Below are 24,976 nucleotides of genomic sequence, written 5' to 3'. Positions count from 1 at the left end.
TTTTTTGTTGGAGGTTGGGACATAATTCTCTCCAGCATAGTGTCTTACAAAGGGCAAAGAATATCGTAATGAAAACGTTCCGTTTTTAAAACAAATTGTGACAGGCGATGAAAAGTGGATACTGTACAATAATGTGGAACAGAAGAGATCGTGGGGCAGGTGACGTGAACCACCACCAACCACGCCAAAGGCCAGTCTTCATCCAGAGAAGTTGATGTTGTGTATATGGTGGGATTGGAAGGGAGTCCTCTATTATGAGCTCCTTCCGGAAAACCAAACGTTTAATTCCAACAAGTACTGCTCCCAGTTAGACCAACTGAAAGCAGCACGTGATGAAAAGCGTCCAGAATTAGTCAACAGAAAACGCATAATCTTCCATCAGGATATTGCAAGACCGCATGTTTCTCTGATGACCAGACAACAACTGTTACAGCTTGGCTGGGAAGTTCTGATTCCTCCGCCATATTCACCAGACATTGTACCTACAGATTTCCATTTATTTCGGTCTTTACAAAATTCTCTTAATAGAAAAAATTTCCATGCCCTGGAAGACTGTAAAAGGCACCTGGAAGAGTTCTTTGCTCAAAAAGATAAAGAGTTTGGGGAAGATGGAATTGTGAAGTTGCCTGAAAAGTGGCAGAAGGTAGTGGAACGAAACTGAATACTTTGTTCAGTACAGTTCTTGGTGAAAAGGAAAAATGTGTCCTTTATTTTTACTTAAACACCGAAGGCACTTTTTGGCCAATCCAATAGGTAGCTTATTGTTAGGGGGAAAAATCAGATTGCTTCTTTAGATGACAATAATTAGGGAATGTATCTCTAAGAAATTAATATTCGAGGGCTTCCCTGGTGGTGCAGTGGTTAAGAATCCACCTGCCAATGCAAGGGACATGTTTTCAAGCCCTGATCCAGGAAGATCCCACATGCCACGGAGCACCTAAGCCCGTGTGCCACAACTACTGAGCCTGCACTCTAGAGCCTGTGAGCCACAACTACTGAAGCCCTTGTGCCTGGAGCCTGTGCTCCACAACAAGAGAAGCCACCACAATGAGAAGCCCGCGCACCGCAATGAAGAGTAGCCCCTGCTCCCGCAACTAGAGAAAGCCCGTGCGCAGCACTGGAGATCCACGGCAGCCAAAAATAAATAAATAAATTTTGAAAAAAAGAAATTAATATTCGAACAAGAGGTTCAGTGAATGAAGGTGAGAAGCAAGCCATGTGAATATCTGGGAGTGAGGTATCCAGGCAGAGCAAAGAGCAAGTACAAAGGCCCTGAGGCAGTAATGTGTTTGGTGTGCTGGGCAGGGGACACAGAAAGGTAGGCAGTTAGATTAGAGAGTGACCCAGGACCAGCTTATATCGGGCTTTGTAGGTTATGATTGGAATTTAGGAATTTAAGTGTGATGGTAGAGACGGCAGAGAGGATGGCGTGATCCATTGCAGGCTGTAAAAGGATCATTGTGGCTGCTGAGTGACCTGTAGAGGGGACGGCTAGAAGCCACGAGACTGGTTAGGAGGCCACTGCAGTAGCCTAGGGGAAGCTTGGTCATGGCTGGATGTGTGGGTAGCAGTAGCGGGGGCAGAAGGTTTTTGGCCCAAGAGATTGGTAAAATGGTGGTTCTGTATGGTGGAAGACAAAGGAAGGAACAGGTGTTTGTAGGGGGAATCTAGAGTTTGATTTTGAAGATGTTACATTTGACACGCCTGTTAGGCATCCGAAGGGAGATTTTGAATAGGCAGCTGGTTATACGAAGACTCTGGATTCAGAGTAGAGATCTAGGCTGGAGAAAACAGTTTGTGAGTCATTAGAATTCTAGGTGAGATCACCTAGGACACCTGGCCTACATCACAGTCACCTGGAGGGCTTGTGTAAGCACAGATGACCGGACCCCACACCGAGTTTCTGAGTCAGTAGGTTTGGGGTGGAGCTGGAGAATTGGCGTTTCCGACACGTTCCTAACTGAAGCTGAAGTTGCGGCCTGGGAACTGCTGACCTGGGGAATGAGTAAAGGTCAGTGGTTCTCAACTCTGGCTATACAGGACATCCTGGGAGGGGCTGGTGGTAGGACAGACCCCAGAGATGCCAACTTAATTGTTCTAACGGGAATACTCCATGTACTTTTTTTAAAGCTCTCCAGGTGATTATTACGTGCAGCCAAGGTTTGAGAAATACTGAGAGAAGAATTCTGAGGACTGAATCCTAGGACACTCCAAAATGTAGAGACCATGAATAGGAGAAGGAACAGCCAGTGGCAGAACTGGAAAATAGGGAGAGTGTGGTGCTCTAGAAGCAATGCAAAGAAAGAGTTTCTGGGATGTGGAAGAGACCAACTGTGCCCATTACAGCCTAACACTTCCCTTGAAGTGTTCCAAAGGCATGTTTTAAAAGGAAGCTAGTATTCCCAGTTATGATTATGTATGTATTGCTCATAGAAAAGCTTAGGGATAAATAGCTCATTTTTTGAGGGATGCGTATTGCTTTTTTTTTCTTTCTTTCTATAACTAGGGTCTGATTCAGTTGAAATTGCAATGTCATGGGAAAAAAATTATTGTGATAAAATAATTGTTATATTCTCAGGCCTAATTCAGTTAGTAATAGAATCCCTTATTTTCACAGTTGTTCCCCTAATTCTGTTTCACACAAAATCCAAGAATCATGTCATTTAAATTCTACTTGAAAAAAAAGGCAAGGGCTTCCCTGGTGGCACAGTGGTTGAGAGTCCGCCTGCCAATGCAGGGGACATGGGTTCGTGCCCTGGTCCGGGAAGATCCCACATGCCGCGTAGCGGCTAGGCCCCGTGAGCCACAGCCGCTGAGCCTGCGCGTCCAGAGCCTGTGCTCCACAACGGGAGCGGCCACAACAGTGAGAGGCCCGCGTATTGTTAAAAAAAAAAAAAAAAAAGGCAAAACATGTATTTTAGAGAGCTGAACCCTAGTGCATACTTTTTTTATGTTGCATCATTGCTTTGTACTAGAAGTGCACAGAGGGAACTAGGTTAGTATATTCCCTGTTTCAATTCTACTAAGAGTGATTTTGTGTCAGATCTTTGTTCCTAGAGTTGAATTCCTTTTGCCTGGAATATCCATCCTGCCCCTTACCAGCTGGCAAACTCCTGCTTATCCTTCAAGACCCAACTTCATTGTCTTTCCCTTTGCAAAGTCATACCTATCCCTCCATGCCAAAGAGAGTCCTACTGTCCGTCCTACTGTCTAGGGTCCTCCAAATAGCCCCGGAGCCTCTTCAGGGCAGTGATCATTGCTTCCTTTTTATCCTCCGTGCCAAGAACAGTGCCTGACAAGTAAGAGGCGCTCCAAAAATGTTGGCCAAATCAAAGAGCTCACAGTTGTCTTGGAATAAACAGGAATTCAAGAAAAGAAAGTACTAAAATTTATAACTTATATAACCTTTCCTCCTATAGGCTGGGAATCATCTTTCTGCATCTGTGTTTCACCGTTTATGGGATCATTCTATTTCCCTCCCTCTGGAAAGAGGTTCCACTATGATAAGATTATTCTACTTTCTTTCCCCTCAAAAACAGAACATGAATTAGGGGGATGGTTCAGGCGGTAATGCGAGTGGGGCCCCCTCCCTGCAGGGCGTAAGGACACTCCTCTGTGGGTCTCTATGGTAGCTGCACAACAGCTCCACGCTGGTGAGCATCCGTGTGTGGTACTTTCCACAGCTACTTATGTTTACACTTGAGAGGTGTCCTGACTTGTTGGGACCCAGGATGAGAAATTTGTGACAAGAGGGGATGGAGGCGAGTGAAACTGTTATTTAAGGAAAGAACGTGCCTTGGCTTTAGAAAGGCCTGTCTCTATCAGGCAGTGTAGAGCAGCGATCAAGTAGGAGAAGAGGGAGCAGGCAGGCGCCTCATCTAATCTTTCTCCTGGGGGCCCAGGTGGACAAATTGGCAGCCCCGTTCACAGCTTTTTTTCCCTCTCCCCTTTGTACCGTAAGAACTGCTAATCGGATCCATGCTGCTGCAACTGTGGTTAGTTATTAACGAAATAAAAGCAGATTTCTTCAAAAGAACGGGTGGGGGAAACGACTATACAAAATTGCCAGGTTGTTAGAATCTTAAATGCACAGCAGTCGATTTTTTTCCCTTATTCTGAATTATACGATGAATACAAGTCTTTCATCCGTCACTATACCCATTTCTTCAGAAGGCAGCCAAAGAGTAAGCTTCTCAAACAGAAAAGGAGTCTTAGAAAGAGGAAAAATATTGAGGAGGCATAAGAATGGGTCAGAGCAGGGGGAAATTCAGTTTGGTTTTTATTAATTTGTCCTCATGGAATAGAAACGGCCTGCTCTATGGTTTCCCCTCCCCCGCCTCTTACCTGACGTCAAAGCACGGATTAGAACAGATGCGGCTGGTAGCTCTCCTGCATTTTATGTCTGGTGCTCCGCATGATTCAGAAGCTGCCTGTTTCTTATAGACGACAGAGTGCTATGGAGCTAGACTTCCTGGTGGAGGACAGACCAGCTATGTTATATCTGAACACAAATCTACTTCTCCTTCCTCAAAGATTTTTCTGTACCCGGAGACTTTTGGACTGTGTACCTTAGCTTTAACGGTGTTGCGGAGGATGTATATTTATGAGGCTGGAACGCAGACGCTGAGCAGATTTTCAGTATGGGCGTTTATGTATTTTCGTGCATTTCTGACGTTCATAAGGGATACCTCCTGAGAGCCTCGAGTTTCCCAAAGATGGAAGTGGCTCCCGCTTTCAACCAAATCACATCTTTGGTCATATTACCTATTTCCTGTGCATGTCTTCACACTGAAAGTTAACTAAAGTTGATAAACTTTCTCTAAGGTTTTGTCTTTCATTTGGTGGCTTTTTTTCTTGTCTCGCAAAGGAACGGCTATTGACTCACGTCACCAGAGCTGGTCGGGGAGTAAAGAAGGTCTGAACTGAACAGCACTGGGAACGGGGGCCAGCCAGATTAAGCCACATTGCTCGGGCCCTCGCCAGCTGTAGGACAGGACTGAGAGTCACACCGCCGTAAAATCAGGCACCACACCTCTCCCACCCCTTCTAGGTCTCTTAGGAGCAGTCCAAACTAAGAATGGTATATTTTAAGGCTGCAAATCTCCTCCTGTAGCTAAGTGTTTTAGGGCTCTGGTTTATCTTGAATCAAAGATTTTAGAGATCCAAAGAGTAGAGTTTAGAAGTCTGTTCTGCCCTGTATTCCCTGACTTGTCGTGCACCTTGTGAGAGAGTGAGTTTCTTGCCTCAAGTTCTCTGTAGAAAAGTGTCTACCCAAAAGGACTTTAATGAGTGTCAGGTAATGAGGCTATCCGACTGGCTTCCGTGTGAAAAGACGTTAGGTAACTTTAGTACTTAATAACAGAGGGCAAATGGGAAAATTCTGGTTTGAATCCAGTCGGCTAGGTGAGATAATAATGTCTTATAACAAGTTTACAAAATAAAAACAAGCAAACAAACAAAATCCCCAAAGAGTTTGTAGTACAGCCCTGTGAAGGCATAATTCTTACGTAGAATGCATCATATTTGCTTTGTTTTTCACTTGTCAGCTACTCTAAGTTGGACTTCAGCGGTAAGGTTAACAGGAAGACTCATAACCCTCAGACTACAGTGGGGGAAATAGTTGGAAACGTAATCCAGCTGGTGTTTGTTTGCTTAGAGTGAAGATACGTGGCTCTCGTAAGGGTTCTGTCATGTTCGGGGCATCTTGGGAATTTCCTCATTACCTTAATGCCTTAGATGTATACAAGTTGAGTATGTCTTTGCAGTACTAATTTATATTTTTAGGACCCAGTGACACATCAACAGTTTGCAGTATCTTGGGTAAGGACTGATGAAAATCTAACCCTTTTGAATGAACTTTTGAGCCATAAGACATAGAAAGGTTTGTCATTCAAGGTTCATGCTAACTCTTTAAAGTTGGGGGACCAGGTTGCTGTGGTTCTCCGCTTCCATTTGGAGGGTACAGGTAGGTGAAAACGTTACTTTCTGGTTTATACTGCTCTAATCTGAGATTGAGTTGGTTCACAGTAAAGAATTGTGTTGACAGCCTGTTCACAGCTGCCTTCCCACCTTCCGTACCCTGATACAGCACCTCCTGATAAGAGTGAGATCCTATTTAAAACACACCAAACAGTAGTAAGTGCTGTGAGTCCACAGTCAAGCCCTTCAGTAAACTCTTCACTCTAAGCTGCACCCTGAGCAGATTCCATATTTTTTTTTCATTTGTTTTTTTTTGTGGTACGCGGGCCTCTCACTGCTGTGGCCTCTCCTGTTGCGGAGCACAGGCTCCGGACCGCCGGCTCAGCGGCCATGGCTCACGGGCCCAGCCGCTCCGCGGCATGTGGGATCCTCCTGGACCGGGGCACGAACCCGTGTCCCCTGCATCGGCAGGCGGACTCTCAACCACTGCGCCACCAGAGAAGCCCCAGATTCCATATTTTTAATGTCTGCTTTGGAGCACACTGGAGTTGATGGCAGTCAGCTGGCTTTGTGAATCTGAGTAAGAAAGATTTTTTTCCCTTTATTGAAGCAAGTGAAATAGAAGACACTGGCAGAGCGATGCTATACTCAAAATAATTTGTGGATTTTCTAACTTTTCTAAATAAATGCCTAAGACTAGGACATTCGATGAATTTATGGATTATTGAAAACTCATTTTTCACCCACACCATTGCTCTTAGGCATTATGCAGGTATTTAAGTTTACTAAAGAAATGACCAGTGAAATCCTTGCTGCTTGCATTGCAGAGCTGCACTATCTAATCACACTCTGGTTTGGATACTATCTTAGATAAGATGTTCAGTGATTTCCATAGATATGGAGCCCACCATGCAATCCACCATTGCCATCTCTTAACAAAATCATGTTTGTCTTTTACCATGGCAGAAGAGAAGATCCTAACCAGTACTTTGTGTTTTAGAAATGAAAGGAATAGCTTCTACTGTGGAAAGAAGTTACAGTGTTCTTACCAGGGACTGGCAGAATATAAGAAATATATCATCCAGGGCTTCTCTGGTGGTGCAGTGGTTAAGAATCTGCCTGCCAACGCAGGGGACACGAGTTCAAGCCCTGGTCCGGGAAGATCCCACATGCCGCGGAGCAACAAAGCCCATGTGCCACAACTACTGAGCCCGTGCACCACAACTACTGAGCCCGCATGCCACAACTACTGAAGCCCACATGCCTAGAGCCCGTGCTCGGCAACAGGAGAAGCCACCGCAATGAGAAGCCCATGCACCACAACGAAGGGTAGCCCTTGCTCGCCGCAACTAGAGAAAGCCCGCACACAGCATCGAAGACCCAATGCAGCAGAAAATAAAAATAAATAAGAATTAGAAAAAAGAAATATATCATACAGAATAATCTGTAAAGTCAGACTGTGGGAGAGAGTCTCATGTTCTGCTTGAGAGAGAGCTGACTTCCATAACATGAAGAAAGTATGAGGATATATTAGAAAAAAGCAACCCAGTGTCTTAGTTTGGGATGCGCAGAACTGAGTAATAGAGGGAAGTGCAAAATGGAAGTTGGTCAGGGCTGTGATGTGTTGGTGACTGGTAGCAGTAGTTTCTACAATGTGTTGTTTTTTATTTTTAAGCTCCTCACTAAAGTTAGTGACACCACCAAGAATTCTTGAAGAGCAGAAGAATAATTCAGTTGCTAATTGCTAAAAACTATGTAATATATATTGATTTCTGTAGCAGCATTCCAGGGAAAGAACTTAGTCATAGTAGAATTGTTCGCAAAGTGACTGGAAACAGTCCTCGTTTCTTCTCAATATTCGACAATGGCCACAGCTGCCCTACATATTCTAACAAGCCTGTCTTACCCTTGTTAATTTCAAGAAATTTATGAATAGGATCCAAGACTTTGTCCCTGAACACCTCATGATCCCCACATACCCTAAAGACCCTTACTGAGGAGGATTGGCCAACAAAATCCTTCAGGTTTCTATGATTCAATGTGTCGTTTCATGTTAATTTTAAGACGCCAATCCTCTTGAACTACTAATGGAGGAATATCATTTAGGACATTGCCTTATATATGGGAAGTACAGAGTGGTTTTTTATGTCATTTTTTACATTCAAGTAAAACCATCTCCAATTTATATAAGAACTTGATAAGACAGATAAATATGCATTCCAGATGTCGCTCTGTCTTTATCCACTTTTGCCCAATGTCAGCTAATGTAGTAAAATTGGAGGGGGAGAATGGATTCCTGGGAGTAAATTTGAGATCAACTAGTGCCTGTCATTAAAACTCCAGATTTGCCATGTTGATTAGTTATATCACTATTCCATCTTGGATAACTAAATCCATCTTAGGTTGGTTGATTTTTTTTTTTTTTTTTTTTTTTTTTTTTAGCTACAACAGTGAGAAGGGAAGAAATGCTTTTTCTCCGGCCAGTACAACTTTTGAAAAATAGGATTTCTGGGTATTTCTTTGTCTGTTAGTATTATTTAGAGATAGCACAATGTTACTTTTAAAAGGGTGAATGATTTGTTTGCTAGAGGCTGTTGTAGTTCAGAGTTAGTGTGTTTGTTCTTATTGAGTTTCTATAGTTGTAGTAATTTAGAAAGGAATTAACCAAGGGAAATTTTAGTGTAAGTACATGATAAATGTAGAAATCCTACTCATCTCATGTTTATTCTCTGCTACCCCAACACAACAGTGGTGGAGTATAACTTAAACATGATTACATCTGATCAATAGTTCTGATTTGTTTATTGGTTTTGGTCTGGCCAAAAAAAGTTGGAAGAATAAAACTACAAGCAACCACTTCTCTAAAAATATATCTGCTAAATGTACTTGCCATTTAAGTCTTAGACCTGCATTTGCATTAAGTGCTGGGGAATCCAGTGCATCCTATACTAGATCTAATTTGAAGAGGACATAAATCAAATTCTGTTACTGACATTTATTTATGGAGGCCTCTTTACTAAGTACGGAGAGTGTACCAGCTTTTTAAGTCATTGCTGTTGTTAATAAATACCATTCGATGTTTACTGACTTTTTGAGCAGGTGTTCCTGAATGTTTTTTTAATGATATTACTGTTTAGAATAGGGGTCAGCAACTACCACCTTTGGGCCAAATCCAGCTCGCCACCTGTTTTTGTATGTAAAGATTTATTTATGCTCCTCTGTTTATATGTTGTCTCTGGCTGCTTTTGTACTACAACAGCTGAGTTGCATAGTTGAGACAGAGAACATATAGCCTGCAAAACCTAGAATTTGTACTATCTGGCAATCTACAGGAAAAAGTTTGCGTATTCCTGATCTAGAATAATAAGATAAAACTACATGATTACTGATAGCTTATAAAGATCTAATTAACTGTTAGTCTGCACTTGGTTTCTGGAGTAATCAACCACACATTTATTTATTCAACAAATATTTATTGTTTTTGTTTTTGCGGTACGCGGGCCTCTCACTGTCGCGGCCTCTCCCGTTGTGGAGCACAGGCTGTGGAGCACAGGCTCCGGACGCGCAGGCTCAGCGGCCATGGCTCACGGGCCCAGCCGCTCCGCGGCCTGTGGGATCCTCCCGGACCGGGGCACGAACCCGTGTCCCCTGCATTGGCAGGCGGACTCTCAACCACTGCGCCACCAGGGAAGCCCAACAAATATTTATTGAATGCTTACTGTATGTCTGGTTCAGGGGATATAGTAGGGAAAAAATAGAATTCTCCATACTCGTGGAATTTACATTCTGGTGAGATGAGACAAACAATACAGAGAAGTAAAATAAGAACTATGGGGATTGTCAAGACTGTGTTGCCTGTAAGAAACAGAACTTAGCACTTGTGAGTACTGACTGCCCCACCATCTTGGTCTATGAAGTATATGAACCTGTAATATATTCATGTCTCATTCCATCCACTGTAAGTTACACATTACTAGATGTGTGCTAATTTCCCAAAATTATACATATTAGCCTGTTCTCCCAGTTTGTTACATACTAAAATGGTAATGTTTTGTTCATAAAATTGTTTAATTGATGATTATCTTGATTCAGTTCTTAAAAGCTATTTTTAATTAGAATAATTTCCCTCAAACCCTATCCTAGTGTTAAAATTCTAAGGAAAATATTAGCAAAGAAAATACAGTAGTACATTAGGAAAATAATGCCCCATGACTAAATGAGATTTATTCCAGGAATGCAAGATTGGTTCAATATTAACAACTCCATTAATATGATATGCCATATAAACAAATATAAAGAAAAATATTATTTCCTTTAATAAAATTCAATACCCAATCATGATAAAAAACACTCAAGGAAATAGCAATTGAAGGACACTTTCTCAACATGGTAAAATGCACATGCCTTAGTTGTAAAGCCAATATCTTATGTAGTGAGGGGAATCATTAGAGACATTTCCACTAAGACAGAGACAAGGCAACGATGACCACTGTCTCCACAGCTATTCAACAGTGTTCTAGAGACATTAGCCAGTGCAGTTAGACAAGAGAACTCAAAGGCATAAGAATGAGCATAGAAGAAGTAAAACTGTCCTCTATACAGATGATACAATAGTAAATCTAGAAAACCCCAGAGAATCAATGATAAATTAACTCAAACTATTAAAGAATTCAGTGCAGTAGCAGGATATAAAGTTAACATACAAAAAGCAGTAGCCTATACACAAGCAATAAACAGAAGACCTACTGGTAGGAAAAAGAAATCCTATTTGTAATAGCAACAAAGAAGGTGAAATGCACAGGAATACATTTAACATAAAATGTGCTGCAAAACTTCTTTGTACCTGAAAGAAACTAAAGAAGACTTGAACAAATGAAAGCCATCTCCTGTTGTTGAATACGATGAACCCAACAGTCATCAGTTCTCCTTCTGTTAATTTATAATATTGGTGTAATCCCAGTAAACATATCAACAAGTTATTTTATATAGTTAGATAGGTTGATACTAAACTTCAGATAGAAAAAACAAACATGCTAAAAAAACATTGAAAAAGGAAAAGCAGGGATGGGAGTTGGGGGAGGACCAGCCTCACTAGACATTAAAACATGCTGTAAGAGTAGACTTTAAAAGGTTCTCATCACAAAAGATAAAATTAGATCCATATCTCTTACCACACAAACAAAAAAGTTCCCAGTATATTAAGATGAAAACACATGTGTACGTGAAAAAAACTGAGTTCCTCTTTAACTTTGGCGCAGAGAAAAGCTTTCTCACTATGACTTAGAACCCAAAGACAATAAAAATAAAAATGGATGAGGCACTTCCCTCGTGGCGCAACGGTTAAGAATCCACCTGCCAATGCAGGGGACACGGGTTCGAGCCCTGGTCCGGGAAGATCCCACATGCCGTGGAGTAACTAAGCCCGTGAGTTACAACTGCTGAGCCCACGTGCCTAGAGCCCGTGCTCCACAACAAGAGAAGCCGCCGCAGTGAGAAGCCCGTGCCCTGCAACGAAGAGTAGCCCCTGCTTGCCGCAACTAGCGAAAGCCCACATGCAGCAACGAAGACCCAGTGCAGCCAAAGATAAATTAATTAATTTTTTAAAAAAAGAGGAGGGACATAAATTATTTTTTTTAAAAAAAAGGATGACTTTGATTACCTTTTTAAAAATCCCATTATAAAATATACCATAAACAAAAGACAGCTGACAGACTCGGAGACAATATTCACAACTTATACCACAGACAAAGGGCTAACATCTCTGATATATAAAGAACTATTAAAAATTTCAGGACAAAGGACTAAAAACCCAGGTAGAAAAATGGGGGGACGACAGGAACAACAGATTCACAAAATTTAAAAATAGCCCCCAAACATGAAAAAGTGGTCAGACTCAGAATTAGAGAAATGCAGATTCAAAAATCTCAGATACCATTTCTCACATAAAGACTGGCAAACATTTTTTAAATGACAGCATATTGTTAGCGAAGTTATGGAGAGACAGGCCCTTCAGACATTGCTGGTGAGAATGTAAGTCTTTTTGTCCATAAGTACATATGTCTTTTTATATAACTGACTCTTCGAACCAGAGAAATATTTCGCAGACCAACAAATAGCAAAACAATTAAAGCGTCATGGAGGGAAGTTTGAAAATACAGAACCTCTTGACCCAGCGACCCCTCTACAAGGAATTTACCCTAAAGATAGGCCTCCAACAGTACAGAAATGCGTATGCAAAAGATTGGAAACAACCTAAATGCCTATACATAGGAAAGTGGTTGAGTAAACTATGGAACACTCACAAAAAGGAGAGAGCTATGTACCTATTTTTTAAATAAGGAAAATGATATAAATTGATAGGAAGTACTCTCGGGACATGCTGTTAAGTGAAAAAGCAAAGCTTGAAAGATAACCTAGGATATGCAACTTTTCACATAAGGAAGAAGATACTATAAGGGAATATACAGCTATCTTCTCATTTATGCAAAAAAAAATATGTGAAAGATAAAGATAAACCAAAAACTAAAGGGGCCGGTTATTTATAGAGGGCAGATGGGAAAAGGGGTGGGAAGAAGGTAGCAGGGACGAGGAGGGAGTGACTCCTGGGCATATGTCTTTTTGTGTAGCTCTGACTCTTAGAACCATAAAAGTATTTCACATACCCCCTAAATTTGAAAACAGTTAAAACCAATCAGTATGCGAAGGGAACTCAAAATGAAATACAAGCCCTAACAGATGACTCGGTGTTTTTCATAAGGATATAGTCCAGTAATTCTGAAATTACTTTGTGTATAGAACAGAACTGAACAATATGTAAATTGATTTAGATAATGAGAACTGCTTTTCTTAATGTTGGAGAAAGAACTTATAAATAAGGACAGGGAGAAGGGTAAAATGTACCCTCTAGTTTTGGATTGGAGTTAGAGGTATTTGCATAAACTCATGATTACATACACACATAAATGCTAAGATACAGAGTATATATGTATGCATTAGTGTACATACACATTTCCTACCTCTGTTCACTGAGAGGGCCTAGAAGCAGTAAGTCCCCAGGAATAATGCGCAGACCCAATGCCCAGATCTTAGTCTCTGAACACCATCTTCCAATAAAAGAGATGAGCCTGGAAAATCTTGTGATTCCAAAAATAAGGATTTGAAAAAAATAAAATAAGAATTTGGAACAATTTGAGCAACAAAATAATGGCAAGTTTGGATTTTAATCCACAAGTGTGTGAGTTTTCTGTTCTGTATGACGAATTATCACAAATTTTGCAGCTTAAAACAGCACACATTTATTATCTCACATTTTCTCTAGCCAGGAGTCCAGTCACAGCCTCACTGGGTCCTCTTCTCAGGGTCACAAGGCTGTAGTCAGAGTGTTGGATGGTCTCGTTTTCATCTGGAGGCTCAACTAGGGAATAGTCTGCTTCCAATCTCATTCAGATTGTTAGAAGAATTCATTTCCAGTGGTTGTAGAAGTGAGGCCCTCAGGTTCCAGAGGCTGCCTGTCCTTGCCGTGTGGCCCAGTTCACATCACAGAAGCTTACTTCTTCAAGGCCATCAGGAGCCTCCTTCAGCTCAGAGAAGCCCTAAGTCCTCTTTTAACATCAGGCCTACACAGGGCTATCTCCCTTTTGATTTTTTCAAAGTCAACCGGTTAGGGACTTTAATTACATCTGTAAAATCGCTTTCACTTTGCCATATAAAATAATTTTAGGAATGATAGCCCATCGCTTTTGTTATATTCTTTGGCTAGAAACCAAGTCACAGGTTCTGCCCTCAGTGAAGAGGTGGAGATTACAGAAGAGTGTGACTCATTGGAAGTCATTCTGTAGTGTGTCTACCACACTGAGTCTGGATACAAACAGTCTAATAAATACATAAACAAGTAGAGAAGAAGAGAGAGTTCTTCCTTGTAATAGATTCCCATTAACAAATGTGGAAGGAAAGAGGGAAATAAAGAATCGCTGTTAGCAAACACCACCGTAATAAATGTTGCAGACAAGATTCTCTAATGGATGCTAAAATTAGTGGATGCAGGTTTGAGGAGACACAGGATTTGCATAGTCTCAAATACCTCCTAAGATACTTATCAATTACCAAGGGCAGAATAGTAACTTTTTATTGGAGCTTGGTGGACAACAGCTTTGCCTAGTAATCAAGGTAAAGGTTACCACAATGAAACATCAATGTCATGAACCCCTTGGTAGAATGAACTGGGAAGGGTGTGACACTTCCGTGGTACCAAAGTGCGCTACCTAGTTTCAATCATGACACAATAACAGACTAAGCCAAATTGAAGAACATTCTACGAAATGACTGGTCAGTACTCTTCAAAAGCATCAAGGTCATAAAATATAAGGAAAGACTGAGTAGACTGAAGGAGACTAGGGAGAAATAACAACTAAATGCGATGAGACCCTAGAATGGAAAAAGACGTTAAGTGGAAAAATTGGTGAAATTCAGATATCTTTAATTAATAATCTTGTACCATCTTGTTCCTCTTGATAATTATATAAAGGTTCTGTAAGATATGTATAGCTTTATAACTTTTCTCTGAGTCTAAAATTCATTAAACATAGAGCTTTTTTGTAAAAAAATTATAGTATAGACTTGTGCTTACAGTATTAAGTCAGCAAAAGTAGAAATTCAGGTGACTTATTGATGTTTCATTTCTTAGTTTGTTGCACCAAAATTTAGGACAATATTGTGTACATAGTCACTGAAGAATGAATACATCAGTGTGAAGTGGTGGAACTTATTCTATCTCCCAGGATAGTTGTTTTCCAGTTTTTTTCCCCCCATTGTGCTTACATCGTTATAGACACAGACTAAGGGGAAAATGGGGCTTTCTTTATTTTTTTATTTTTTGCTGTACGCGGGCCTCTCACTGCTGTGGCCTCTCCCGTTGCGGAGCACAGGCTCCGGACGCACAGGCTCAGCAGCCGTGGCTCACGGGCCCAGCCGCTCCGCGGCATGTGGGATCTTCCCAGACCGGGGCACAAACCCCTGTCCCCTGCATTGGCAGGTGGACTCTCAACCACTGCGCCACCAGGGAAGCCCGGGGCTTTCTTTAAAAACTCAGTTTTAATGTTAAAGGCTTCTTGTGAATTTGGTTTATTTACTATATATGGCAACATTCTCTTTTAAAATAATTAACAAGAGGTTTTACTTACGTCAAACATGTATCATAAAAATCCATGGTTTTGGAGGTGTTCAGTCAATTCGGTTGGTTCAAAGGGCTCTAAATTTTCTTCTTTATATGGACAGTGGACAGAAATGAGTATTCTATATTATGTTTCTCAGACATGCTTTCTGATTCATCATCTGCTGTGATGGTGCTTATACCTGTGCTAATGGTGGATGAAGTTATTTCTTAGTAACTATGCAGCTACTGATGGAAAGATAGGAGTTGGAAGCAAATGGAGAATTTTAAACAGTTTGGGCAAGTCTGGCTTTACCATGAAAAGGCTCTTGTTTGTTTCTTTAAAGGGTGGATTTAGTAAATGAGTAGATAGCTCATTGCTTTAGAGATATCTCTCTTAGAATTGCACCAGACAACCAGTAGTGCTGCTTGGATATGGAAGTATTTTATGAATTCATGAGAGTTCTTACAGCCTTTTTTATTTTTACTTGAAATATTGTATATAAGAGCAGTGCCTGGGGCGTGCATAGTGTAAGTAGTGGTGTCCAGTATTAACGTAGAATTACTGTTTGTTTTTACTGTCATGAGTCTATTAATCCAGTCTGTCATGCAGAAACAATCATTATAATGTAAGCGCTTACTGTCTTACTGCAGCTGATTCCCCAGTGACATTTTAGAAAGTCAGTATTTGGCTGCAGAGTGCTCTAAGTTTCTAAATGGACTGGAGCTTGGGGGCCTTAGGGTATTTCATAGGAACCACATGACCCTGAGTGGACACATAGCAACTTTTGTGTATCTGTAGCCAAACTGATGGCAGTGTTTACCCTTGAAGTTGCTTTCACCCAAAATGTAAGTGTTTTTTACTTTATATTTAATTATTTGGTACTAATACTAATTTATTACAGATGTCTAAGAGTAAATGATGAATGGGTAAACAAATTCTTTGCTGTTTGTCTAGGTCTTTTATCATCTAGTTGTGGCTCTAACTCCTACTGGTTTCACAGCACATTTTTCAGTGTCTATAAATTCAGCTCTTGATTTTCACTTTATCTGAGAATGAAAGTGGCAGTTGTACCCAGCAGCATTCAAGTACATTCATAAGTTTTATATTCTTTTCTAAAAGTGAGAAACTAAACTCCCAAAAACAGTTTGAGAATTTTTTATAGTTGTATTTTAACAACTCTTTATACCTATTATCTAGATAGAAAATCATCTTCCTGCCTCTCTGGCTGTCACAGATACAGCTGTTATTAGAGTCAGTTAATGAGGGGTGGTCCTCAGAGACCATTCTCTTCCTGGTCTGTACTCAGGCTGCCTGGCCTAATAGATACGCCATCAGGTAAAAACACAAGAAGGGGTTGGTTTTTGTGTAAAACACCAGGCTCTGCATCACGACCTTTGCTGAGGTGAATTGGTGGTAATCTTCAGTACATTAATTTCCCTCTCTACTCAATAACTGTGATTCCTCTTAGCAATATACAGAACTATGCAAGAAGTGGGTCCTGTGGTGTCAGAGCAGTTCACCTGATCTAGCATGATCACAGACTACCATACCAGAGGGCTATGTAGGGATATATATATGTGCAGGTGTATATGGATATGTATGTATATGTGTGTGTGTGTGTCTGTGTGTGTGTGTATTTCTGTCTTTCCAATCTATTTTAGCCAAGGGGGAGGTTAGAAGATAAAAAATAGCATGGTCCTCATATGCTTTGTGTATCTGTAGCCATGTTGATGGCAGTGTTTACCCTTCAAACTGTCACCCAGAATGTAGGTGTTTTTTACTTTATAGTTATTTATTTGGTACTAATACTAATTTACTACAGGTGTCCAAGAGTAAATGAATGGTTAAACAGTGCTTTGAGGATTATGCTAAATTCAACCGCCGTTTTTATTCTATAATACTTTTAGTCTCAGAAATGTATCTAAACTTCTGAGGCAGAAGGTGAGTTGAGATTGTCAGGTGGCTCTGATGATTCTTAAATTTCAAAATCCTGTCTCTAGCCATCACATGATTCACTGTCTCTCTTTAATTAATAAAATAGTAAATATCTTTTGCTTTAATTCATATTCTCAGATTAAGGACCATTCAATAACAAAGATTTATTAAATATTTGTTATGCTAATGGAGGGATTAAAGGAGTAAAAGACATGATTCCTGGCTCGAGGAGCTTACATTATAATTTGAAAAGAGAAACAGCAAAAATTAAATAAATGGAAATCAAATAGATGGTAAATATTGCTTTATTAGCAATAAAGATCAAAAGAGATACAGAATAATATTTCTTCTTTAGTGATAATGTACACTATATTTTATAGTAGTGTGTTTTTTAATTGAGATTTTCCTCTAAGTTTTTGTTAAATCTCTGACTTATAAAGATTTTTTAGAAGTCGCTTGATATTACTATATTGAATAAATATTACCAATGAAAAATTGTTGGCCACTATTCATGCCTTCCCACTTAGAGACCAGTCTAAACTCAGGAGGATGAGTTTAATTCATCAATCTTGGATTTTGTTAAATGCATTGTCGAAGTGTGTGTCAGGAGATTTCAGCTACAGATTGATTTGTCTGTGAATCTGGGGACTCATACAGTAAGAAACTGAACTTTTCAGGAGGTAATTCGATAAATATGTTTATGCCTGTTTCCTCATTGTTTTACCAAAAATGTGTAAAAATATCACTCTTCGAGCTATATAATTTTCTTTGTGAAGCCATACTTTTGTGAACATGAAGATTAAATTTAACTGTGTCTTGGTTTTGCACAATTGCAACGTTAATGCAGAGGGTTCTCTATCCCCACTTCCCCTCCTGTGTTTTACAGGCAGTCAGATGCCTCCTCAGCCACCTGGGAGCCAGTCAGAATCCAGTTCTCATCCTGCCTTGAGCCAGTCACCAATGCCACAGGAAAGAGGTTGGTCTTCAATTCATATCTTACATACCTTTGTGTTTTGAGTATATAAGGCTTATGTGAATTTGCTTACCTATGCACCTCCTTATAAATAATTTTTCAAAGGCTATTATGTTTCCTTATCAGATGAAAGTAATAAATAAGAACCTACATGTAACAATAAATACTGAAAAGAAGGATGCTTTCTTGCAGATTGGGTGGTTTTACCAAAGTGCAGTTCAAGACCCAAAGAATATATATGTCCACATAGAACCATGAAGTATGCTTCATACATGACTATAGTCTGATATTTGATCTAGCTGTGCAAAAATGACTGTTAATGATTCAGTTTGGATATTGGTCCTAAAGAGGTAAAAAAGTATTGTTGAGTATGTGTGTCTGTTTAGCGGGTTGGATCAGTTACTTGTCCCCTGATACTTAACAGTAAAATTTTAAACACAGAGTAAGACCTTGTACTGTAGAATTATAGGATCTTAGAACTGGAGCTGACCTGAAAGATTATAGAGTCTGTTCACCTCAATTTATGAAGAAAGAATATGAGGACCGCAGAGGTTCTGTGTGACCTTCCCATCCATAGAAGCAGGTTAGTGCCAGAGCCAGAGAAAAGAATGTGAGCTATTCCTGAAGCCCTTGGACAATCAGGTTGTCCCACATCTGCAAACTCTCTGACCTTTCGCTCAGTTCTGCATGCTGACCCCCGTGTTATTGCCTTGATTGAAGCCTTAGGCCTCCCTTTGTTTGCTTCTGTCTTCTCTCTCCCCTTCAGAAGTAAAGCTACTTTTGTTGATGGTGGAGGTGGTGATTTTAATCCAGATTAGCATAGACTGGGCCTTATAAGCCTGCTGCACCGTCTAGTGCTTTGTCAAATCGCTTCCCACTGCCTGCGGGTCAAGGCTCATCTGCCCCACCCCATGGAGACGCCACTTTCCTTCACTCCCCTTCCTCTTTCACACCCGCCCAGAAGACAGAAACTGCTGGCTTGGTCGCCGATACTTAAAGGCTCCTGACCCCCAATGTTTATAATTATTACTGTATGGGTTGTAAAGATGATGATTTGTTTCTAATTAGAATTATAAGTATAAAGTTTCAGTTTTACATATTAAAAATGTGTAAAAATATACATATTTTACATATTAAAAACTCAGCAATGTGTTATTTAGAAAGTAATACCAGTGAAAAGATGAATTAGCCTTATCTATCTTTCACTCACGTTAAAATGAATGTTTAGTAAGAATAAAATGAAATTTTAATTTCTAATACCTTTACATATTTAACTTTTTTATTATAATTTAATGTATAATTAATACTTTAATTCCCTTATCAAAATACTACAATATGTCTTAATAATGGAATAGTGCATGGTTTTTAAACTTTCGGGTGCACAAGAATCATCTGGAGAACTTGTCACACTAGATTGCTAGGCCACACCCACAGGTGTCTGATTCAGTAGGTCTGAGGTGTGGAGCGCTCACAGTCTGCACTCCTGACAAGTTCCCAGGTGTTGCTGAGGACCGCACTTGGGCAGCCCCTGCCTTACAACGATGCTATAATATGTTTTCATAGTTGTGTGATGTGTGTATTTGTTTCTCTAAACTTTCCACTGTGGCCTCCTGTAAGTCAGTCTTGCATCTCACATCCTCTCTATCAATTGCTCGTTCTGTGTTAACTCCTCATATGGCTCTGGTTGTCTAGAAGACATTACAGACGTTCATGGAGAGAGCACTAACGCCAAGCCAGGGGGAATTCTCCCAAACTCCTTTTCTTGGCCGTGGGTTGTACCTACCTTGTGTGGCTCGGTCAAGGAAGTGAAGAAAAAAGGATAAAAGAAATTATCCTACACTGAAAGCCCACTCAGGCCAGACCCAGAGCTAAAATGAAGATTTTTGTTATTTAATCTTCACCATATCCCTGAAACATCATTCCTACTGCGAGAATTCTGCTAATTTTGCAAGGATCAAAAGATAAGAGATACCTTATTTGGAAGCCCTACAGTTCTAACCTTTACTGCTAAGAACTAAAAAAGAGAACTCCCCCCCTCCACATCCTCCAGTGTCTTTCCAACCCCTTCCTCCTGATAAATGTTTAAGGAATTTTAAAATGTAGAAAACCAAATATGAAGGACGAGATGACAAGAAATGTAGTTAAATCAAACTTTTAACTTCATACATTTGCAAGGCAAAACTGAGGATGTTCCTCTGGTGTCACTGTATGGAAACCACTATGTTGATATGTTTGGGTTTTTCTCCCCCCCTCTTATGTATAGTGCGGTTTTGGTAACTAGTAGTGGATACATTACAATCTGGCTAATATAATGACCATTTCCTTCAAATAGCAAAAATGAGTTTTATGATTTGCTAAATCTGAATTGGTTTTTATGAACGTATTCCTCAAACTTCCCCTGAGACTGTGCTGCCTGCACCATGTGCATCCCTTGTGCACCTTTTGTTGGTTGGACAACCCCTGAGAAGGAAAACTTATTTAAAAATGACTGTTGGATGATACTTTGCCACGCGTGAGTTAAATTTCCTCTAAAATTGGGTAGCAAGTACTTTTTTAAAAAATGGCTTTGTTATTTGTTAAAATCTAGGAAGAAACGTTAGTTCCTGCCTAATGACACTTGATCAGATATTTTAATGGCAAATGACACATTTTAATGATTTGATACGATAATGAAAACCTTTTCCTTGTTTTACCATCATTTGGTATGTACCAACAGTATATATAGTGCAAAATAAATCTAAGAAAACCGTTGCTAGAAAATTCCCCAGTGTTGATTCCCATGTATTGAAAAGTAATTTAACTTCATTTATACCTTTACAGTTTGTATATCTGCCCCCTCCCCTTATTTAAGGAAGTAATGAAAGAAGCAGAGAGGAAAAAAAATACATTGGTGAGTTAGCATCTTATTTTAAAAAATGTATTCTTTCTCAGAAACCGTGGACCTTGATAGACAAGATAAGAACATAGCTTCTGTACTGCTGAGTGCTAAAATAACCAAGTTAAACACTTCCTTTTACACTTACTTTGTTTTAACAAGTAAGATTATAAGAGAGTAAGATTCCACAATTATACACATTTTCTTTAATGTACCCACAGGAGATAGATTTTCTTTAATGGCAGAGAATCTAGAAACACACTTGCCCAGAGACAGCTGCACAGAACAGGAGATGCAGCCTACTTTCCTTTGGAGGTGCAGTTTTCTGGGTCGTCTCCAAAGTCCTCGTGGGGGACAGCAGTGCTGACAAACTGCCCTGGAGCTAGGTTCCTGCAGGCCCAGGAAGCTGATCTCCTGCTCTGCTGTCATTCCTTTGTGTTTGGTCTTTGTATCCCCATTCAGGAAGAACATTTATTAATAAACTACATACCCTGTTTAGGAGAAGTTTGCGAATCGGAGGCTGTCCTGGGGTCTGAAGAGCACTGACAACAGCAAGGCCATGCCGTCTCCCCGAAGTTGAGCGCAGAGTCCGTGCCCTGTCCAGATCCCAGGCCCTGCAGTGCCCACCCCCCTCTTCAGCTCAATACCCTCTTCACCTGGTGGTTCTGGTGTCGAGTGTGTCAAAGGACATCAGTCACAAATTCATTTCCCCACATTGTACGTAGGTGAAAATAACTGAATTCCTGTAGTTTTCTCTTCTCCATCTATGAAGGTATATGTGGATATGCCCTTCATAAGTTACAAAAGGGAGGGAGACACTTGGGATGTTTACTGGCCGCTTTCTTCTTCTGTAGTATTGTCACTACATTTCATGTACTTTCCACTATAAAACTTGATTTAGTGCTCTCCTGTTTGCATGTTATGTGGTGCTTCTTACTAACTGAATAAAGAAATTAGTTCAGATTCTTTGGTTTTAACTTCTTCATTACTGATACAAGTTTTGGGTTGCTTTTTTTTTTAAACGTCAGTTTAGTATTCTGTAACACATTTGCCATTGGTTTTTATTTTAAACCACATCTTTTCTCTGTAGACCTCATATAACAACATACAGAATTGCTATTAAAGCATCTCACGCAGAAAATCAAATACAGTACTGTGAATTATATGAACTAAGGCAATGGAGGAACAGTTAGGATAACCCTAAAATACTGAAATACGTTATACAAGAAAATTGTAGCTAACATGTTTAGATTAGCTTTATCCTTCTTATTCTTCAGCATATATATCTTAAAATTTGAAAAGAGCAATAGGAAGTGGCTTATTAGTGGGTTGTCCTGTTTTCCAAGAGGACTTGGAGGGAGTGTGGAATGATTATCTGAGTAGATAAATAAGCATAATTATTATTAACATCAAAATGATCACATTTTTAACCCCTGTAAAATGTTAAGCTTCATGAAACTAGCAAATGCCCTTCTAGTTTATTGGATTAGCAATTAGGTGAAAATGTTTCAAGAAGGCTTATTTATTTGGACAGATGTAGAGAGGTTCAGAATTAATGTTTTGAAAAGCTTTTAATTGAATTCCCTTTTAATTTTCACAGTGGTGTCTAGTTAAATATTCATTTTAATGCTAGTGGTTTTCTGAAGGTCTGAACTAGATCTGGATTCTCAAAATCAACATAGGTTATTTAACCCTTTTCATCTAGTGCGCCAGCAGGGACTTCCTTAGTGTAATCCCATAGTATTTGAATAATTAGAAGGTAGTAATGAGGATTTAATTAGTCCTTGAGATACGCTGAAAGCAGAACCGCTAAGAACTTTCCCTTTTGGACATGGATTGCAAGCAGAACTGATGCTGCTACCGGACCGTGATGTGCTAGAAAATGTATTCTATCACTGGAGGTACTTCTTTGGCACCATTCCGTGACCGTCAGATCTGTACGGAGGGCATCCTGGGTGAAATCTTCCAGAATTACTGAGTTCCCCAACCCCCAACCTTTATTCTTGTCCAGCCACATGACAACCTTTTCTTCCTCTCAACTGTTTAAACAGAGTAGCAGTCAAAGTATACAGGCTTCCTGTAGCTAATTGAGAATCAACTGTTACTGTATCAGTGGTGCCCAAATTAGACAAGCTAGACAAGTTGTGTATATACTCTATAGTTGCAGGACAAGGAAAAAAATAACAAAATTTTGCCGTTTCACATATCTCAAGTATTTAATCCAGCCAGACTTAGTCCTTGACAGCTGTACGTCAAGTGAATCACAAAATCCTCATCTTTGGAATCTGATATTCACAGTGATATTTATCAGTAGCTCCAGTTTGATAAATACAAACAGTGCCATTATCCAGAAAAAGTGTGTAGCAGATGGGGTGAGCTCAGGCATTTAGATGTTCTTTTTGTGTGCTACCATGAGAAGGTGAATCAGAATCTGTGTACTTCAAAAGTATAAGGTTTCAAACTTACATATTCTATGTAGATTGATTGAATAGAATATGTCTTCATTATTCTTATATATTTTTATTCCATTATTAATCCCAAATGTTAACTGCCTTGGCATAATTTTGTTCCCTCTTTAATGAGGTATGTTAGCTTCTTTCAGCATCTGAATAGAATATTCCTTATTAAATTTCTAGGTACATTCTATTTGCTGAGGGCAAGTCTCTCTCTTACTTTTTAATGCCAAGGGCAAGAAAGAGATCTCTTAAAATAAATCCAGTGTCTTACTGTAGCTTAGACTGAACTCTTGAGGGCCAGAACTGAATCTCGTTTATGTTCTGCATCCCTGTGTCTACAGCAGCACCTCCTATGTAATAGATGTTCAGCAAAGATTGAGCTGGACAACAGAAAGTAATTCAGCCTTCACAGCCATTCAGAAGTGTCAAATCCTTTCAGAGCACAGAACAACCAAAGAACAAAATATTTCTCGTTCTGAAATGAAGAAAGCTTACCATATTGATATGTCTCCTTTCAGTTTTCCCATTATAGGTCATTTGCTGTAGCGTAGAGTGTTTCTCTCTCTTGCACCAGATTAAAGCTACCACTTCTGTCTTCCATTCTTCCCAGGCATATTACTACAACCATACAGACCCGATGTCAGTCTGAGCTGGGGTGCTCGCACCTGGAGCCTTGCACTAAGTGAATTGTCCAGGGGCCAGCCGTGCTCTTTATAACCCAGGAATATTTAGATGGAAATAAGTAAAACTTTGGGAAAAAATGTTAATGCTGCTAGCTTATTTCCTAGTGATATCTACACCAAAAACCAGTTTTGAAATTTTAAAAATTATTTTTGATCATCTTAATTGACCTAACTCAGTTGTTGAGAACAGATTAGCCAGTAAGTATAGAAATGAAGGAGACCACCGAGATAATTGTTCAGGACTTGGAAGTAGGATTTTTTTTTTTCTGTTTCTGCAAACTACAGAAATTATTTTGTTGCTCTTTCTATGAGATTCTCAGTTTTAAGTATGACAGTCAGTCTGCAGATGCTGAGATGTTTCACAGGGTAGGTATACTGGTTGTCCGAAAACGATCTCCTAATCTACCTTTCTAATTGTTCTTGCATATAAAAGTGTTCTTATCATTTATATCATGAGCATACTAAATATAAAAAGATGCTGCCTTTCAGGACAAGGGTATTGTCAAAGAGAAAACAGATGTCTTTCCTCAAGCATTGTCGAGTAAACATAGTAGATCAACGTGTTAAGGCATTAATGATAGTCTGCCCCCACCCCCAGATGCAATTAATTTAGCCTCTGCTCTTAATTGAGGATCCTTTTTTATAATCAGTGACAGATGAAAATAAACTCAAATGGGAGGTACTATACAAGAGAGAATATCTACAAAGCTGTTTCTAATTTCTTCAGCCCCAGAACTCTACCTCTGGGCTGGATTGTGGACCAAGCCGAACTAGTCGGTAATGAAGGGAATAACAGTCTAGGAATTGTATTAGGGTTAGTGTTGAATTCCTATTAAGTCTACTATCCAGAGATCTGTTCACCAAAGAGCTCAGAAAACAAGTATCACATACAATAAAAGTCGATTTATATTCATTGAAGAATCATCAGTCTCAATTTTAGAATATTTTAAAAGAAGCAAAGTTTTGTTACTTTTGTATGTGCA

General features: G+C 39.8%; 1 protein-coding gene across 4 annotated transcripts in view; it reads left to right on the top strand.

Annotated features, from left to right (window-relative positions):
• Window positions 1–24,976, top strand: part of ARID1B (AT-rich interaction domain 1B) — a 410,478-nt gene that overhangs the window by 299,362 nt on the left and 86,140 nt on the right. For all 4 annotated transcript variants that reach the window (XM_082855803.1, XM_082855802.1, XM_082855805.1 and 1 more), the window contains one exon: window positions 17,893–17,982. In XM_082855803.1, coding sequence (XP_082711929.1) covers window positions 17,893–17,982 — 90 coding nt within the window. The remainder of the gene's footprint in view (window positions 1–17,892; window positions 17,983–24,976) is intronic.

This window comes from Leucopleurus acutus, assembly GCF_964270905.1.
Source record: "Leucopleurus acutus genome assembly, chromosome: 15".
NCBI lineage: Eukaryota > Metazoa > Chordata > Mammalia > Artiodactyla > Delphinidae > Leucopleurus > Leucopleurus acutus.
This window is presented reverse-complemented; position numbering and strand designations above follow the sequence as displayed.